At 39.4% G+C, this 21044-nt stretch overlaps 1 protein-coding gene across 1 annotated transcript; it reads right to left on the reverse strand.

The window, feature by feature from the left end:
- Nucleotides 1-18093: 18093 nt before the first annotated feature.
- On the reverse strand, nt 18094-20612 carry LOC120358754. Its single transcript, XM_039454005.1, has 2 exons — nt 20053-20612; nt 18094-19902 (listed from the first exon to the last, which is right to left on the reverse strand). Exon 2 carries the CDS (start codon nt 19327-19329, stop codon nt 18094-18096), a length of 1236 nt encoding a protein of 411 aa, XP_039309939.1. The 5' UTR covers nt 19330-19902; nt 20053-20612.
- Between the last annotated feature and the right edge of the window lie 432 nt (nt 20613-21044).

Here is a 21044-nt window from a genome sequence, read left to right on the forward strand (position 1 = left end):
TAAATGTCCGGGGAAAAATATTTTATATATAAAATATGTCCAAACATAAATATATATAATTACATATTTACATGTAATTTGTATTTGTGTTATGTATATTTATATGCAAATAAATATACATATAATTATATAAAATTGTATATAATTACATATAATATAATTATATATATGGATATTTTACATATGTGTACATAAGTGTACATAATTATATAATGATTATATACAAAAAAAATTGTTCCCAAGTGTCATTCTTTTATAACAGATGTAACAATTTTTAAGATCCATTTATTGCTATTAAAAAGTTGTTAAATCATACAAATGATATATGCATCTCTACACAATTTGCAGATCAAGATTATATACAGGTTATATGTTGATTTAATTGTGTATGCAAAAGAATACATATCGTATTCCAATATCTCAACTTTCTAGTACATAAAAACAATATAATAAAGAAGTAAAATATATACTGCGCTTTCCAATTTATGTTGATCTACGTAAAATTGATTAAAAGTCAATAGAAATTTTACAAAAATATTTGCAATTACTCAATAAACAATTTTTATGACAAAGTAGAAAATGATAAAAATATCGACTAGTTTTCGACCATCGACCATTTATCGACGCATTGACGTTGAATCGACGTCGATTCGACTAATCATTTCTGATTGGGTATAGCACAAATAGTGCTCACAACATTAATAGCCGGTCCGAATCAGTAAGCATGCTATAAGTACTATCGTTTCGGACCGGCCGTAAGAGCGATTAGAAAATATAACCTAGAAAGTAAATAGAGTATATGTCACATAAAAAGGGAAAAAATTTCATCATCCAGAGGCGGTTGGCAAAAAAATAAATAAATAAATGGAGAATCAAATATTTACAATGCTACAGATTGTTGAACTTGTTTACGAGAACAATGATGAAGATAATGATAATTTAAAATGTTTAATGAATATGTCTTCGAGTAGCAGTGAGAATGGGAAAATGAAAAAAATTTTATCATAATTGCTACAGAATTAATTCTGAAAAAAAGAAGTGAAATGCAGATTAGACCTCGTATCAAAGATTATGTGGAAAAAGTTGTTCCTAATTACACCACTTAAGAATTTAAAACACACTTCAGGTATGATTGAATGTTACTCAAGTATAAAAAAATGGAGCATTAAAAATTAAAGAATGTTAAGGTCAATTGCAAAATATTGTAATATTTTTATTACAGAATGTTCTCTGCAACTTTTAAATTTTTATTGAAATTAATAGGGCCTGCGATAAACACCACTAAATCAGTTAGTGGCAGAAAACCGTTAGAAGCACACAAACAACTTCTAATAGTTTTATGGATAATGGCAACGCCAGACTCATACAGGTACAATAATAACTTCACTCTTTTTCAAAAATAGAAGAAAGTTTTTTTATTTCATTACTATGAAATCTAATTTGTAGGTTTGTATATATGAAATTTAATATAGGAAAGGTTACACCAAATCGTATTATGAGGAGAGTCACTTATGCCTTGCACACTCTTGCACCAAGATTTTTTCAGTGGCCTCAGGGTGAAAAAGCAAAAAAAGAAATGGAAGAATTTGTAAGAGTTAGTGCATTTCCTAATGTTATAGTAACTATCGATGGAACTCAAAAATAAAAGCTTCACAATAGGATAAACAATCATATGTGAACCGTAAAGGATATTACTCAATCCATGTGCAAGTAAGAATGTTTTAAAATCGGATTTAAAAAATACTTTGAAATTTTTTTATTTATTAAGAGTTTTCTATGTTATTTTTTTTTTTAAGCAATTTGCACCTAAAAATTACTTTTTACAAGTGTTTTGGCTGAAAATGTTGGATCAGTACATGATGCACGTGTTTTACGGCTTTTTTCTATTAGAAATTATATTAAAAATCCATCGATTTATTTTCCTAATGACTCTCACATTATTGGAGATGCTGCTTACGGAATCCACCCTCATATTATGGTACCTTTCAAAGACAATGGACACTTGTCACACAAACATGAAAATTTTAATTTTTGTTTGTCTTCAGCGAGAATAGCAATTGAGAGAGCATTTGGATTGTAGAAAGGGCGATGGAAAAGCGTTCTTTACGCTACCTTAGAAGAAATTCTTGAACATTTAGTAGCAACTTGTGTATTACATAATACTTGCATATTGAAAGGAGATTTGATAGATTTCAACGAAGCTCGTGAAGAAGATATGTCCCATGGAACACTAATATCTGATAGAACGGAAGATGGTAATACTAAACGGCAAAGAATTATGAATAACCTAATAATAAAAAAAAATTAATATCGCTCTTATCTAATGTTTTGTGTGTTTTAATAATTAGTTATAGGTACCTTTATTTTTGTAATATATTATAATATATGGTGTGTATTAATACCTTTATTACTTTATCACTATTCACTTTTATAAGTATATGTTGTATGTTAAGTATGTATAAAAATAACTTTATTACTTTTGCTATTGTATTAAATAGTAAATAAATAAATGCTTTGGATCATTTTATATATTTTATATATAGCTTTAAGATTTGCCTATCCTGTTCTTCCAAAAATTTTATGCATTCTCTGAAAAACAAAAGAAATTATCTCAATAAATTTAAGTCAAATAATTTACAAATATGAAATTTGTATTATATTTATAATTGCAATGTACTTACTTCAAAATATGTCCATGTTTTTCTATCGTTTCCTGAGACATAATTATGATCTAATATTTTTTTATACGTTTTCTTAAGCCATTTAATTTTGATTGGCATTGTGATCCAGTCATAGTATACTCAGGATTTATTTTTTTTCATATCATCAGCAATAGCTTCCTAAATTTTGTGATGACGTTTTGTACCTGCTGTAAATTCTTCTTCTCTTTCTTCATACTTATCAAGCAGTAAATATAGTATATACATTTGAATGGCTATATAAAAACTGACTTGTCACTTTCTAGAATTAAACATTCTCATATATAGAGATTTGAAATGAACAATATATAATAATCATTTTATAGAAACTATTATATTGTAATTTGTAATCATATTATACTCACTTAGATCCTTAGAATCATCGTCAGATTCTTGTGACTTTAGGGATGAAATATAAGATGTGCTTGATGATTGCATTGAATCAACTTCATCGCTTATATCACTCGAAATTTCAATACTTTCTTGGTTTACATTTTTATTTCCTTTTTTTATATACATTTTTAACGAGACTTGTGATATAATTTATATCTAATATTGATTTATACAAAGAAGACGATAGAAATAATTATACAAAAGTTATTCTTGTAATCAACAAACATGATAAATTATAACTATTAATTTATGATATAACCTATATAATCAATTATATAAAAATTTTTTTTCTTACCTTTGGCCTTTGCAACATCTTCTGGTGAAAGTTGTAACATTAATGTTTCACCGCTGTCTTCTACAAAGACAGAGACAGAGATTAACTTCGACATTGTAAAATAACTTTATAACTGTCACATCTTTAAAGGTGCGATTTCACGTAGCTATAATATCCAGATATTTACCCCTACTCTACCAAAATTTCCCATAATTTCCTATAATTCCCCATAAATCTCCATACTTTCGGTAGAGGGGGTAAATATCTGGATATTATATCTACGTGAAATCGCACCTTTACTCTCACAATTTTTTCTTGTTGTTTGTTTTAGCAATGTGTAGCAGATTTACAATACACGTTGAAATTTGTTATACAACTTATACAGGTTAGATTTGCTAGCACCCGTCTCTAAAATAAAGAATCAAGACGATATTCCATATGAAATCCGAATAAAGAATTAAAAGTTAATTTTAGAAAATACAAAATTAAACATTAATTATTGATTGCATTAACAAAAAATCTAACGGATAAAACGTTCGAACACAAACGGCCCTGAACGGTCCTAAACAGATTCGTGCTTTTTTTTAAACTGTTACTTTTCCCGCATTTCTGACGTCACGTAACCATGATGCTAACGGCACCTTACCTTTCGAGTAGGGGCACGGTGATCACCGTAAGCGCTAGGGAATTATGACGTCATTATATCCACGAGAGTACTGCGAGCACGAATCTGACTAACTGTGAGCGCACTAATAACGTTGTGAGCGTGTTTTGGACCTGGGGTCGGCGGGCAGGATGTCGGTGTAGGAGGGTTGATGTCTGACTCGTCGCTGACCACGGGGATGTTAGTGGCCTGATTGGGCGACGGCGACATCGTCATCTGGACCGCTACATCCGTCCCTCTATGTGTGCGAGGGTCTATGGGCTTCTAAGGCTTTGTCGGCAAGGTGATAGGGATGAGCCTCCAAGGTAGCGGGGCGGAGCGAAGCTCCGACTTGTCCTCACTTGGCCGCTGGGCTGGTGGCTGCGACCGGATGAGGAGGTCCCTTGCTTGCTTCAGGTATTTTCTCGGCAAAGTTAGCAGGCTCTACCTGGGCCGCCGAATCCTGGGAAGAGCCGGTTAATTGAGAGTACAAAGTACCCGATAATAAAAGGTTACTTCAGATGCCGTGCGCCGTACATAGGCCCCTGGGAGCTCACTCTGCAAGACCGAAAGGCTGCTGAGCTTGGTTCCGCCGGCGTTTATATCCCCTTGGTGGATGCATTTTAATCACGAAAAAACGTCCGCGCTCGGCTGCGTCGCCGCCCAGCAGCGGTAGCGCGCACTAGCGTTTGGCAAGCGCGCGCCCGCGAGCATACGCAATGGTGGCGCCCAATAGAACAGCTGCCACACTGTCAATCTAAGGAAATCACAAAAAATCGCAGATTCTGTTTGTAATTTTTCATGTGATTTTTTCGGCAATATTACTTTTTTGTACGGGTCGGGGTTCACTCTCAGAGTATTGTTTTACACCAATTACAAAGTAAACTGGCTTACCAGATAATGTTAACATTTCTATAAATTTATCGAATTAAAACTATTTTCTAATGTAGATTATTTAAAAAAAATAATTGTTTAAAAAAATTTACGACTTTCATTAATTAATTAAAATTATGTTTCAACATACAGTATTGTCCCATGAATTGAAACTATTGCCGTTATGTCATAATTTTAATTTATTACTGAGAATCATAATTTTATTTACATTATTTTTTAAACAAATTTTTGTATCCGAGTAAATTTCTTTATGCAATTAAAAATTAAAACAGTGCGCGACCAAATACCGTGATATCCCGTATACCGCTCGCATAGCGCAGAGCAGAGGATACGCATTTCTCCATAACATGACGTTGCATCATGCTTTCTCTTTCGACCGAGTGTCAAGCGAGGAGAATGCACGATTGAAGCGCGCCCCATCACCTTCTGCCCGCTCCCAAATCTTCTCCGCGCTACCAAGAGGCACGTACGTGCGCGTGTGTAACAACCGAGCGCCAGCGCGCTGCCTAGTAGCTTTTTTCTCCTCACCGCCCCACCGTCCACGACTGCCATCGCTTGGCGACTGGCGGGCGGTTCCCGCGTGCGGTGAGCAGGGAATTACGCGCTCATTCGCCTTTACTAATTTTTTTCTCGATAATTATTACAAATTTTAAAAAATGGCAAAGGACTTTTCTTTACAGTATAACTTGCTCTATCAATAAACGAAAGCATGAACGATTGTTTTCTGACACACTGTATAATTTAAAAAGTATTAATTTGTTTGGTCATTAAATTAAAAACGTTATTTAAATCGAATCTTGGTCCTCAATAATTCATTACTTTAACAAGACTTCTTTTTTAAAGGACCGTGTTAAAAGTATTTAAAAACTGGAGAAATTATTACTTTTTTAAATTATAGCAACATAATCAATTAAAAAAATATTTAAATTATAACGAGATACTACCGAAACATTTGTGACAAATAACATTAATTGTGATAAATGGTGCAGGAAGTAAATAATGCTGGCAATAATATCCATTCCCGACTTGCCTCTAGAATCCAAGATGACTTCATTTTTTGAAAATATTGAGACAGTACCTTGGCAATGGAAAAAAGTTTTGCTTAATAATTTTTCATTTAAAAAATTCAAATTTTAGATAAAAAAATTTAGATGAGCCAATTACTACGTTTACATATGTATTACATTGTATCATATAGTGTATATACTAATTTAATCAAATGTTATCAAATGGCTATTATAAACGCCATGATTGTTCGAGGCATGGATTTCTGGTTGCAAAAAATCTTTTTGTTATTGTCTTTTTTGTAAGGTCTACACAAAAAAAAAGAAAATAACAAAACCGTTTTACTCGGAGACCGCTATAGGTACAATAATTTATTAAAACATTATGACATTCTTAAAACAGTTATTGTAAATTTTTATTGCAAATATATTTTTTTGTGTTCATGAAAAATTTTAATTGAAATAACAGTAAAAAGCATTTTTACATTCCTTAATTTTTTTAAATAATATTTTATATTAAATAATTAAAACGGGTAAATATATTGAATAGGGGAGGCTGCCCCGATGACCTTGACCTTGATATATGTAGGCCCTAAGTACACCCTGAGTAACGTCCAACAAGTTTTAGCCGTCGTTCGCCCTTCGTTAAAAAGTTATAATCATAAAAGTTTATGAAAATTAAAAGCGATAACTGCACATATACTAACATATACACATAAAAATATGGTACAAAGAACGCGTGAGCGGGGGAAAGGCTCCGCCCCTCCCCTTTTTTTACATGGGAAAATCCTCATTGATACCTCTCCTTCCCGGGGTGGGGGGCGGTTATACCGGACTCTTACCGGCTAAAACCCCATGATGGTCCACCTTTACATGAGACGTGGGAGGGCGCCCCAGGCTTGCAAGGTATTCTCCAACGGGCGCTCCCCGAGCCCCTTTACCCCTCCTATTTAACATGGGAGAAAGCCGTCCTAACGGAGACCGTTGCGGGACCACCACGCAACGGTCTCCACTGCCGGGGAGCTGCGTGCAATGGGATAGGGTGCCCCCGCACTCAATCCCCGCAGCTTCCAGCAGTCTTGGGCTGGAGGGCCAGGCACATCTCGCCCATTCCTCCCTCCAACCGGTGACTTGGTGGGGATTATGAGGCCCGGGCGTACGCCCAGGCTCTCTTCCCCGGTCTCTTTCTTCTGAAGGGAGCGGAGTTTGGGTCTGACTCCCTCCTTTTCTTATCCCTTTCCTTCTGTGAGATAACGGCCTCACAGAAGGAGAGCGCGGCTCCCCATTTCTCCTCCCCTTCAAGCATGGCACTTACCATGCTTCCCAGGGAGAAGTCCGCGGCATTTATTCCCAGGGCCCGGAGTAAAACCCGGCGGTCATCACCCCATGTTGGACATTCCAGCAGGGTGTGATCCGCCGAGTCCACCCGAGCCCCACAATGATAGCACATCGTGGTGGGTTCCCTACCTATTCGATGCAGGTACTCACCGAAGCAACCATGCCCGGTGAGCACCTGCACGAGCCTAAATGTGAGGGGTCCAAAGCGCCGTCGGCCCACCCATTCCTTCAGAACGAGCCTGATGGCGCCGACGGCACGAAAGCCCGGCCTATCTGGGGACAAGCTCTCGCCCCAATCCTTGACAGCACGTCGCCTCGCATTAAGGGGCCACACATCCTGCTTTTTAGGTGTCCAGGGAGCTCCAGGGATCCGACAGCGCGCGCATCTCTCCGCGTACGCATCGGCGTACACGCGCGCCTCGAACACCCATGGGAGCGCCCCGGCCACTAGCATCGCCGCCACAGTGACGATGGTCCGGTAACCCCGTGCGGCACGGATGACCAGCCCCGGCTGGGCGCTTTGTAAGAGCGTCCTTAAAGGACGACTAGTCGCCACATCGGCGTACCACACGGGGGCGCCATATAGCGCGACCGACCGGACCACCCCAAGATATAAGCGGCGAGCTCCACCTCCGGGTCCCCCGAGATTGGGCATGAGTCTGCCAAGACTTGCAGACACCACCCGCACCCTGGGGACTAACCGCAAGTAGTGCGGCACAAAACTCCACCTTCTGTCGAAGATGAGACCCAGATATCTCATCTCGCTCATATTCATTGGGCCTTCACTTGCAGGCGCTAGCGGGACTAACGTCTTGCAAGCCGGCCCTGATCTCTTATCCAAGACCACCCTAACGTCGCGTAGGGTCTTCACTGCAACCACCTTGGAAACCCGAAGGCTCCTTCGGCTGCTACGGCGGAGACTACGACTCCTTCCCTCTTCGTTCTCGGAGCCACTCATTGACCTTCTCTCCGATTCGCTCGAAGATGAGGACGAGTCAAACGGCGCCTTCTCCTTGCTTTTCTTTTTGTGGCTAAAAGTACTCATTTTTGTTTTTTTCCCGGGAGCAGTGCGGCTCCGTCCACCAGGGTATACCCTCACCGACCGAAAACATGACCCGCAGCGGGCCCCGAGTTTCCCCGGGAGGTGGACATATGTCACTGGGGGAGGATGGGCATCTCCCCACTGAACTCCGGGCCCCTACTTGACCCCCCATTGCTGGATGGCTTTTCATGGCTCCCCCATCTCCGACCTCGCGAGCACCGCACTGCCACCTGCCAAGGTTTAATATCCCTGGAGGGCCCCACGGATAGTTGAGGTTTGGGTTGCCGTTCCCTGGCCACACCTTACCTGCCGTGGCGACCAGCAGACCCTCCGTCCCCTCCCCTGGTCAATCCAGCAGAGAGGGCACTCAGGTCGACGACAGGCGACTTCGGAAGGGAAAACGGTCGCCGCCTGGCGTCAAACCAATGTACTACATCAGGCCTCTCTTTTTTTAACTTGGAATATTTCCAAGCCGCCCCGGGGTCGGTCCAGCCCGCAACCTCGGGGAGAGTTTCCCACGAGGCACGCGCTGGACCACCCTCCACCGATTCGACCCTGCCCCGGAATAATTCCAGGCGGCCCAGAGACGGCCCAGCCCGCTGGGTCCGGAATATCAGGGTCCCAGCGGCTTGTCCACTCTTCTTGAGAGCAGCAGACGCTTTGCTCCGGGATGAATCCCCTCGCAGGAACGCCCACCGCTCTACAACACACGCTCCCGGCCCGGCCTCGGAAACGTCCGAGCGGCCCGGGGGCCGTCCCGACCCAATGCACCGGGGAGAGTTTCCCACGATGCACGCGTCGGGACATCCCACGCTGTTCCGACTCTGCCCCGGAATAAGTCCGGGCAGCCCGGAAACGGCCCAGCGCGACGGGTTTGGTGGCACCGAGATCCCGTCGGCCCGTCTCTCCCCAAGAGGTGTGACGACTGCTACCGTGCAAAAATGCGCGCCGCGTGAACGACGCCATCCCCAGACACAGTAGTTTCGCCAACACCCCTTGCTAAATCCCCTCTGCGCCAGGCGCCTCGAGGGTGCGTCAGTCTTCTAACAAAGGTAGACGCGCTCACTGGAGATCTCTTGGATCCTCAACCTCTCTTCGCCCGAAGGCGAGTCGAGGAAGAAGGAGCCTCCTCATCGGGAAAATTCGGTCAGCGCACAGTGCGATAGCGCACATCCCGATAGCACACATAAAATTTAAAGTAATTCCCGATAGCGCACATTCCGATAGTGCACAACACAGAAAGGCCCGTTGCCCCGATAACGCAAAACATAAAAGACGCATTGTCCCGATTGCACACAATGCAAAAAGCGCATTATCCCGATAACTCACATCCCGATAGCACACACCTCACAGCGCACATCCCGATAGCGCACATTCCAATAGCGCAAATTCCGATAGCGTACATCCCCACAGCGCACATCCCGATAGCGCACATCCCGATAGCGCACATCCCGATAACGCACATCCCGATAGCGCACATCTCGATAGTGCACATCCCGGTAACACGCAATTTTGTGCGCTATCGGGAAAAAGATGTTTTAATTCCCGATAGCGCACATCCCAATAGCGCTCATCCCGATACCGCACATCCCGATAGCGCACATCCCGATAGCGTACATCCCGATAGCGCATATCCCGATAGCGCACATCTCGACAGGGTACATCTCGACAGGATACATCCCAATAGCGCACGGGATGTGCGCTATCGCACTGTGCGCTAACGGCACCCACTCCCCCTCACCACGTTAAGGTAAATCTCCATCAAGGGGGGGCGCCCTCCCCCCCCCCCTTTTTTTTCGAACCTAACCTAACCCTATTTTAGTTGTAATTCGGCCAAGAATATCCAATTGACCACGTTGCAATATTAGATTTAAAATTAAACTAAAATAGAATTAGGAATTAGATTGGATTAAGAAAAATATGGGAACGGAGTGCAAGGAAAGGTTCTCTGTACGACACGTAAAAATTTTTCCTAACCTAATCCATAATTTCAAATTTAATATCATTACAAATTTCGACAAAAGTAAGGGTAGGTTAAGTTAGAAAAAATACGGGGAGGGGGTGCTTCGTTCCTCTCCCGCCCACGCGTTCTCTGTACCACATATTTATGTGTATATGTGAGTATATGTATATATATTTGAGTATATGTGTCTTTATTGCTTTTAATTTTCATAAACTTTTTATGCTTATAACTTTTTAACGAAAGGCGAGCGACGGCTAAAACTTGTTGGACGTTACTTAGGCTCATGACCTTAACAACATATGTCAAACTCAAGGTTATCGGAGCAACCTCTCCTATTTGATATATTTACCTTAAAAAAAGTTTCAAAATTATATATAACAATTTAAAAATATAAGATTTAAAAAAACGTTAGTTGTTGGGATCGAACCTGGGACCTCAAGCCTAGTCGACGTCCTAACACTTTACTCTACGTCGCTTGATCGATAATCGTTCTTCTGTACCAATAAATGCTGGAAATATTTAATTGTCATTTTCTCGAGAATGCCTAAGAATGCCTCACAACGAATGGCCTTACTACTGTAAAAGTGTGAGTGAATACTACACACATAAAATTTTATTAATATTGGTGATATGCATCTCGAGAACTTCCCTTGTGAGTATTACCAACAACTCGTATTCTTTATATAATAAAATTAATAATTGGGCCATCTATGTTTAAATTGTGACTTACTTTTGCCTGTAAGCTGAGATGTATCTAAATCGTCATCAGTAGTTTGCAAAGATACTGAAAACAAGGTAGCAATGTTATTGTAACGATACATGTTTCGACATGTATGAAGTTATTATTGTAAAAAAAAGGGAGAAAAGAAGTAAAAGTATATTAAAATATATTTAATATAAAATAAATGTTGTTATTATTATACACTACAAAATATGTGTAAAGAATAAAAGAGTACAAAAAAACATACATATTGTCACAACATAATTTTCATCTACGTAAATGCGATCTTTATCCTCCACATAATGCTTAAAGCACTCGTGCTCTAGAAAATTAGTGGTGAACGGGGTGTATTCCAAAAGTTCTATCAAAAATATTTCTTTTAGTTATAAGGTTGGTAGCACTGTAACTAACTACGCTGTGTTCCGTAATGAAAGTTGAGTTTGTGATTTCATTAGCTTGCTGAGACCAGCAGAGAGGTTAGTTTAATTTCTTGTAATTTAATTATTTATAAAATAATTCTAATAAAGTACTATTTATTAAAATAATTCTAATCATGTATTATTTATTAAAATAATATTTACTAATAATAATATTTATTTTAAAATAGGAATTAAGCAAAAGATGGATTTTCAAAAATTCCGTGAAGCTAAAAATTGCAAGTTCCCAGATAACAAAATGCGCGCGTAGTGAATTCACAGAGCGCGCATGCCGTGCGGATTATCCGCACGGTGTGAGCTCACGGTATCTGACAGATGCGTCATCATATCAGAATCATAAGGTGCTTTTCCATGGGCATCAGGTGACGCTTGAAACGTGCGTCAAGATGCTCGGGTTAGGTTAGATTAGTAGAAATAACGTCTGACGAAATATTCTGACGCTCAATGAAAAAGGTTTTAATGCGTCATTTTCTGGCACTCACGTTAGAAAGTAGGTACACATAACCTCAAACCTACATATATTTATTTATTGGAACATTTGGAGCAATTTCGAAAAAAATGTGTTAGCCGTTAATGAAACATTATGAGTGGATGGTAGAATGTACAAATAAAATTAACTTAAGAAATGTAGAAATACAGAAAAAACGCATAGCAGCAGCAATTGCAATGATAGCTGCAATTGAAGAAAGTGAAAGAAGAAAATATAGAAAAAAGAATTACTAGATTGCAGAGATTTTCGAGAATCTTGAAATGCGTGGATTTTATCACGCGATCTTTCCAATTTTACGATTAAAAGATCTGCGATTTACAAATTATCGTCGCATGTCCGCCACAGAGTTTGAGGAATTGTTGTGTTTAGTAGGGCCAACAATAACTAAACAGTATGTGCGCGATCCAATTTCTGCACCAGAATGATTAGTGTTGACTTTAAGATTTGTATATAGTAATATAACTTTATTTACAGTTCTGTAAAAAGCATTCTTTCTTACAAGGGGAGGACCAAGTGAGAGACCCCTGGATTTTGATCCCAATTTTTTTAGTTATTCTGGAGACGAAAAAAAAGTTTACGTCTCCCGGCGTTTCATTGAATAGGCCTTAGTTTCGAAATAATAAATTTGTGAAAATTGGCCAAACCGCCGCGCGCCATATGAGCCTTCCCGGTAACTGTTCTCGTAACCAGTGCAGTTGGCTCCGTGCGTTAGATGCTTGCTTCACAATCGTAAAATCCGGGTCCGCTCCCGGATGTGTGCAATATTTTTTTTTCTTTTTTTTCTTTTTTTAATAAATGTATTTATTTATCTTGATGATATTAATATAGTATGCAAATTTTTTAAATAGAAAATTTAATTTAATATCATTTTCTAAACTTCAATTTAAATTTAATTTGAAGGGAATTTGAATTCAAGTAATAACATTTGAAATAATAAATAGGTAATAATAATAATAATATATAAGTTACTTGAAACGGATAACATATAAAAGCAACGTATCTAAATTTTCAAATTGTTTAATTTAAAATTTGTTGAAAAACATTTTCTTTTTCTGCCATTGTTACAACTTTTCACATTGAAAACTTTTTTGATCGAGAAATAGCTGCCCATGTAGCTGCGGCTGTTTGCAAGGGCAAACTGGCTAGGGCAGATGCCAATTATTCTCCTCCCACCACCTAACTATAACCGTAACTTTTTAAAAGCCCTACCTGAAGGTGCAGTTACATGCAAGCGTCGAGTTGCGCAGAAGTTATTGCGCAGCAAGGACAAAACGTGAAAGAATTTCGGCTTTATAACCGACTACATACCTGCAAGAGGATTAAAAACCTCTCGTTTATTTACCATTTTATATCCACTTCTTTTACCAGTGTTAAATTTAAACAATTTGAAAATTTAGATACGTTGCCTTTATATGTTATCCGTTTCAAATAACTTATATATTATTATTATTATTACCTATTTATTGGACTTCCGTTTCCGGTAGCGAGAGTGATAGTCGTGTGTTTGTAAGGTGTGTTTGGTGAGACTGTGTTTTTGAGAAGAAGGGCAGGATTGGAGTGTGAGGGGGTGAGGGGACGGAAAAGTAGCAGGTGGAGTTGGGAGAATAAGGGATAGGGCAGGGGTAAGGGAATAGGGAGACAGAAGTGATAGCAGGGTTGGGACTGGATTTGGAGGTTAGACGGGATAGTAGGTATAGAGAAAAGAGAGGAAGCAGAAAAGAGGGAGGGTAGCGACATCGGACGGTAGAAGTGAGAAGCATAGCAGGAGAGAGTTAGTGCAGTCGCGGGAAATTTTGAATTGGAGTAATCTACTGAGTATCCAATATAATATCTTAACATATAATTTGATATTTTTACATTTTCTAAACTTAATTGATTTGTTTTCTTAGATTAAAAGTGATAATCTTAAATATAAAAAGAGTCATTCTAGTAAATATTTTAAATAGGAAAATTGGCAGATTAGAAGAAAGACGAGATGGAGGAAGGAAAGAAGGGAGGGAAAGAGAGGGAAAAAGAAGTAGAGGGGAACGGAGAGGAAAGGAGAAGAGTAGGAAGGCCGAGCAAGGCAGAAAGTCTTATGAGGGAAAGATCAAACAGTGCGCCACTGCTAGAATTGTTGAAGAGAGGAGAGAAAAGGAAGGGTGAACAGGGGGAGGAGACTAGAGTAGAGGAGGGAGAAATCTTTAAGAGGAGCAATATGGTAAAGAGATCGCCGGTAAGGCAAGAAGAAGGAGGGCTAAGGGAGATATTACGAGAGGTAAGGGAAGGTTTTAAAGAATGAAAAGTGAATTGAGAGAATTGAGGGACGGTAGAGAAGAGATGAGGGAATGGATGGAGGAAATGAGGAAAAGAGTAGACAATTTGGAGAGAAGAGTGGAGGATATAAAGAAAGGTAGGGGAAGGGCGGAGAAGGTGACGGGAGGAAGGGAGAAGGATAAAGAAGAAGAGATAGAGCAGATGCAGATAAGAGGAAAGAGTGAAACGAAGGAACTAGAAGAAAGAATGAGGAGACTAGAATTAGAAAGGGAAAAGGGGGAAAGGGAGAAGAGGAAAAGGAATATAATTATAAAGGGGGTAAGAGTAAAGGAGGAGGGAAAGGAGGAATTAAAAAGAGAGATTGAAAAGATAGTAGAGGCAACGGGGGTGGTAGCGAGAGTGGAAGGGGTGAGGAGGATAGGGAATAAAGATAAAGATAAAGATAAGGGGGAGGGGTCATGGTATGGGTGAGATTAGCGAGTGTGAGGGAGAAAATTGATGTGATGAAGGGAAAGATGAAGCTGAGGGATAGGAAGGAGTGGATCGTGGACGACTTGACGGAAAAAGAGAGAAGGGTAGAGTGGTGTATAAAGAGGGAAGCAGAAAGGAATAGAAGAAAAGGAAAGAAGATAAGAGTAGGATATATGAAAATGTGGATCGAGGATAAATTGTGGATATGGGATGAGATCAAAGATCAATTAAGGGAATGGAGGGGAAGAGATGTAAGAGTGGAGGAGAGAGGGGGAAGGGAGGAGAAAGGGAAAGAGGTTTTTTAATAGGGGGGGATGGGGTAGGAGAGAGGGAGAAGGATGGGAATAAGGGAAATGGCAAATATGATAGAAGGAGGAATAGAAAAAGGAGAGACAATAAAGAATATAAAATAGGTTTTTGGAATGTAGCAGGCATGGAAATAAAGAGGAGGACTTTAGGGAGAAATTGAAGAAATGGGATGTGATGTTTTTGAGTGAGACATGGTTACAGAAGAAAGGATGGGAGAGGATGAAAAGATGGTTACCGAAGGGATATATTTGAGAGGTGCAAGAAGCGGGAAGAAAGAGCAAAAAAGGGAGGGCAATGGGGGGGATGATTGTAGGGATTAGGGATGGGATAGAAAGAGGAAAAGAGAATAGGAAAAGGAGAGAGGTGGGTTTACAGGTGAGTAAAGTCAAATTAGGGGGAGAATGGTGGAAACTAGTGGGTGTATACGTGAATGGGGATTTAGAGGAAAAAACGAGACAATTAAGAGTGTGGATGGAGGAGAGAGAGGAGGGGGTAAGTATATTAATAGGGGGGGATTTTAATGCGAGAACGGGCAGAGAGGGGGGAGGTATAGGAGAGGAGGAAGAGGGAGGGGTAGGGGAAAGAGAGAGAAATTCAAAAGATAGGAAGGTGAATGGAGAGGGAAAGAAATTGTGTGGTTTTTTAAAGGAATTAGGATGGTCAATTCTGAACGGATGTATAAAGGGAGATGAGGAGGGAGAATGGACATATAATGGTGGGAAGGGGGGGACTGTAATTGACTATGTAATCGGAAATGAGGATACGAGAGGTAAAGTGGTAAAGATGAAGGTGGAGGACTGGGTGGACTCGGATCATCAGCCATTAACGGTGTATGTGAAGGGGGGAGGAAGGAGGGAAGAAAGGATTGGGAAAAGAAAAGGAAGAGAAAGAAGAGGGGTGTGGACGGAAGAGGGAAGAAAAAAATTTGAGGAATACATGGGCAAGAGGGATAATGTTTCGGAGGTGGTTGAGGAGGATTGGAGGAAATTGAAAAAGAGAGTGGAAAGAGCATTGGAAAGAGTAGAGAGAGAAGAGAAAAAGGTGCGGAGAGGATGGTGGGATATAGAATGTAGGAATATGAAAAGAGAAGTAAGGGAAGAGTTTAAAAAGTGGAAGAAAAGAGGAGGGAATGGGGAGAAATATAAGGAGATGAGGAAGGGATACAGAGAATATTGTAAGGAAAAGAAAAGAAGGGAAAGAGAAAGATGGGAGAAAGAATTGGAAGGTGTAAGAACGGAAGGGGATGTTTGGAGGGTAGTAAATAGGGGGAAGAGAAAGAGAAAGAGAGTCACGGAAGGGATCGAAATGAGGGAATGGGAGGGACACTTTAGAAAGGTGTTGGGGGGAGTAGAGTGGAGGGTGAGAGGGGTGGTGAGGGGAAGAGAAGGAGTGGAAGATGATATCAGTAGGGAAGAAATAGCAAGGGCGATAAGTAAACTGAAGGAGGGAAAAGCGGCGGGAAGGGATGGTATCGTAAATGAAGTATGGAAATATGGGGGAAGAGAAATAAAGGAATGGCTGTGGGAAATATGTGACAGAGTGTGGAGAGGAGAGGGGTGGCCGGAGGAGTGGAGGGAGGGGGTGGTGGTGCCGATAGTGAAAAAGGGGGAAGGGGAGAGGGTTGAAGACTATAGAGGGATCACGCTAACGCAGACGGCGTACAAGGTGTACGCAGCGGTACTTGCGGAGAGATTGAGGGAGGAGGTGGAGAAGAAGGGGATACTCCCACCAAGTCAAACGGGGTTTAGGAGAGGGGTAGGCACAATCGATCAGATTTACGTGCTGAATTATATGATAAGCAAGAGGGTGGCAGTAAGTAAAGGCAAGATGGTAGTGCTATATATAGACCTGAAAGCTGCGTTTGACTCGGTGGATAGGGAAATCCTCATACAGATGATGAGGGAGAAGGGAGTTAGAGAAAGCTTGGTCGTGAGGTGCGAGGAGGTACTGGAGGAGACCCTAAGTAGAGTGAGGGTGGGGGAAAAGGTAGGGGAAAACTTTTGGACGGGGAAAGGGGTAAGACAGGGATGCCCTCTGAGCCCATGCTTATTCACGCTATTGCTGGCGGATTTAGATGAGGAGTTAGAGAGGGAGGGATGGGGAGGAGTGAGGGTAAAGGGAAGGAAAATATACTCTCTAGCGTATGCAGATGATGTGGCAGTGGTTGCAGAGGAGGAGACAGGGATGAAAGGGATGATTAAGACATTAGAAAGCTACATAGAACGGAAGGGACTAGAGGTCAATGTAGAAAAGACGAAAATAATGAGGTGTAGAAGGGGAGGCGGAAGACAGAAAAAGATGGTGTGGAAATGGAAAGGAAGAGAGATAGAAGAGGTGAGAAAATAAGGGAGGGTGGGGCACATAGTGACAGTTTTGGGAAATTCGTTTTCAAAGTCCATTTTTTAAGTTGGTAGTCAAATATTTTGATTTGTACATTTTCGTTTAACCTATATAAACACAATCTGTCTTTTATATTAATATTATGAGCCGTATTTAAGGAAAGATACGTCGTCAAAAAGATCTTTGCATTTGTCACTACGTACCCCAGGCTGGTGTACATAGTGACAATTTCGGGGGCAGATAGTGACAACTCCATTATCATTAAAATCAGAGACTGCAAGATATCACTAAACTTTTTATTAAATACCATAGGTATTATATTAACGTATGTAACATTAAAAAAATAAATTTGAAGAAAAAAACTACAAACATTTTAAAAATTATTTATTATAATAAAGAAATATGCTTTCTATCTGAAATAAATAAATTTTAAATTAGGTTTAATGTCGGTGTGAAAGAGATACACATACATAAATTTATATAATTTATTTAACATATCATTTTCAAGCAAAAGATATGGCTGCCTATTACAGTCAGATCTCAAAATTAATGAAAATATTGCTGGCAGCAAAATATATCTTTTTATAATATCTTTTTAAACTATATTTTTTAAATATATCATTATAAAACAAACTCTCTTTGGTTTTGCTTAAACATATAAAGATCACTGCAGATCACAGAAAAAAAATTATCACAAGTACTGGATAGAAATATGTAACATTAGTAGGTAATACGATCGTTATTATCTCCAGGCTTCCAAACCGATTTTTCTTTATAATATTCTCTACAAAAAACTTGCTTTCTTTAGTCTTAATGACACTAAGATAAATTCTCCTTTTTCTGAGATTTTTTCATGTTATCATTATCAAAACATATATTCTTTTTCACCTTTTTTTGTCCTTTCTGATTTTCCTTAGTTTCTACTGTTTTTTGTTCTTGTCTTTTTCTTCTTTCTTCAGCTTTGTTTTTCTTTAATTCTTTTTCGTTTTCTCGCTGAGCTATTTCATTTTTTTCAGGCGTATCAGTTGCTATCATGCATCTTCCTTTTCGTTTATTCCTTCGCTTATTTTCTTGCTGTTTTGCTTTTGGTAAACCTCGAATATCTGCTGGACCACGAAAAGAAGGCTCATTTGAAGAGGAAGCAGATGGATATTCACTGACATTAACATTGATATCAAATTTATTTGTGTTGATTCCTTCTTCAGTGATATCAACAAGAATGTTAGTAGGTGTCATTATTTCAGGAGAGGAAATGGAATCTGCCTTAGAAGAATCAGGCTTTTCTGTTACACTAGCCATGATAAAATCAGATTCTTGAAATACATTCCTATTGAATGGGAAGATTCCAGTTGTTTCAAAACTCTTTATGATATTATGAGGAGTTACTGCTTTGCAGAGTGCCTCTTTGACAAAACCAGCTATGCGATATAATGTAGGAGGACTAGCAGGATTATTCATAAGATATGAATTAATAGCGTTATCATAATGAACCTTAAATGGACCAAAGATTCCCACATCTAGAGGCTGAAGTCTGTGAGTGCAGTGAGGAGGAAAAGTAAATATTACCACGCCATTTTCTTTTGCAAGATTTAAAGTCTTTGTAGAAAAATGAGTTTCCACGTTATCCAACAATAAAAGAGTAGGATTTTGCTTAGATGATTTAGTGCAATTGATGAAGTGCTCCATAACATGGAAAAATGATTCTTTTGTCATGTACCCCTTTTCATTTCCTAATCCAAGAGATCCAGGAAAAGCATTTATCATTAAGTCTGGTATACGTTTCTTTCGAGGAAATATAAGCACAGGAGGTAAAACAACACCGAAAGCACCAATAATAACGCATGTAGTAACAGATGTCCCTCTCTCTGCGCCCTTTATTTGATGAACTTGTTTTACACCCTTTGGTGAGACGATTTTTCTCTGATTTTGGACAGTTGAAGTGCACGTTTCATCCAAATTATAAATTCGAGATCCATTCTTGAATGAATCACTCCTTAAAAGTACTTCTTCTAATTTGTTGAAGAATATTTCAACGTTAGTCTTATTGAAAGCCATTGCCCTTGCAATACTACAAGCTTCTGGCACTTTTATTGAAATAACTGGATGACGTTTTTTAAAGCCTATAATAAAAAAGATAACATGGATACATTACATTAAGAGGCTAATGTAAAATTTTTAAAGACTAATAAAAATATACCGTGAAACCAATCTATTCCGGCTTTGCATTCCTTTTTCCAATTTTCTGGTATTGGTAAGTTATTTTCTACAGCAACTTGCCAAGCTAGCTCTCTTACCATATGAACTGTAAGCCCATAACCCATTTGAGCTACCTGCATGCAGTATTGGACAATACTCTCTTCAATTTCTTTAGTGAAGATACATCTGGATTGGTAACTCAAATTAAAAGATTTAGCAGAATTAGGATTCTCTTTTAATTTTGAGTAAACTCGATACAGTGTTTGACGATTTATGCCGATATGCGAGACAGTATCTCTAATAGTCCATCCTGCTTTTAATAACTGGATGCCAGCTTCAAGTTTATCAGAGCTTGTTGTTTTCCTTTCTGTTTTTTTTTTATATGTTCTTACCATGTTGATTTGGTAAAAAAAGCATTTTAAGATCCAGTGGCTATAGAATTATTCATATAAATATTAATCAACAGTTTCTTAAACAGGAATCTCAGATTACTGATCCTGTCTCATGCTTGTATGCAGCATACGATAGAATTCGCAATCTGGGATCTCTATTTTGAAGTAATTATCAGTTTAAAGGTCTCACCTCCGATTTTGATCAATTTCCACTTAATCTGCGTTTTCGTACGAAACGAAGAATCTGGCAGAAAAAGTGTCGCTCTGTCCCTTGAAGCGATATATTAATCGTTGATGTTGACAATAGTACAGGTTAGAAACCGTCATATCACCGACGTGCAGCGCTATGCGAGTCCTATGGCTAGATGCGCATGTGCAGTGTCGTCACTATGTGCCCCGTCAAAAACTGTCACTATCTGCCCCGAAGGTCGATAAACATTACAAAAGCAATAGAAATTATACCAAGGGTCAAATAATTTTGCTACACATATCAAAAGTACGAGAAATAAGTAAACATGCTACCACAAACAGCATTTAAACTAAAATTTTTCATTAATATTGAAATTCTGCCATTTAACTGTTAAAAAAAATGCAATTTATACCTGATTTTGGTAAACTCAAAACTTTAAAGCCTATAACGACGGCATATTTTCTATCATAGCGCCATTGTTTTATCGACAAATTTCTTTATACATTTAAAACTTTTTATTTTTGTATATAGATAGCAATGGGACTATATAAGTAGCGCTGAGCGATGTTTTGTCACTATGTGCCCCTGTCACCTAGTGCCCCACCCTCCCTTACAAATACCTAGGGTATGTAATGATGGCAAATGGGGGTCAGAAAGAACATATAGAGGAGAGAGTTAACAAGGGAGCAGTGGTGATGAGAGAAGTATGGGGAATAGGAAAGAGGAGATTTGGAAAGAACTGGGCTAGAAGGATGTGGTTATTTGATAGATTGGTATGGACGGTGGTTAGCTATGGGGCAGAAATCTGGGGGTGGAAAGAAAGGGAAAAGGTAGAGAGGATACAGGACAGGTTCTTGAAGTGGATTGTGGGGGTTGGGAGGTACACGCCGGGGTACATGGTGAGGGAGGAAGTGCAGAGGGAAAAGTTAAGGGGGAGGGCAGGGTTGAGGGCATGGAGCTATGAAAAGAAACCGGCGAGAAGGAGGGGGAGG

The sequence above is a fragment of the Solenopsis invicta genome, chromosome 10 (assembly GCF_016802725.1).
Source record: "Solenopsis invicta isolate M01_SB chromosome 10, UNIL_Sinv_3.0, whole genome shotgun sequence".
NCBI classification, from domain to species: domain Eukaryota; kingdom Metazoa; phylum Arthropoda; class Insecta; order Hymenoptera; family Formicidae; genus Solenopsis; species Solenopsis invicta.

What these genes read in the sequence shown, in the direction of transcription:
- LOC120358754 (XM_039454005.1), bottom strand. Translation starts at nt 19,329, where the DNA reads ATGGCTTTCAATAAGACTAACGTTGAAATATTCTTCAACAAATTAGAA.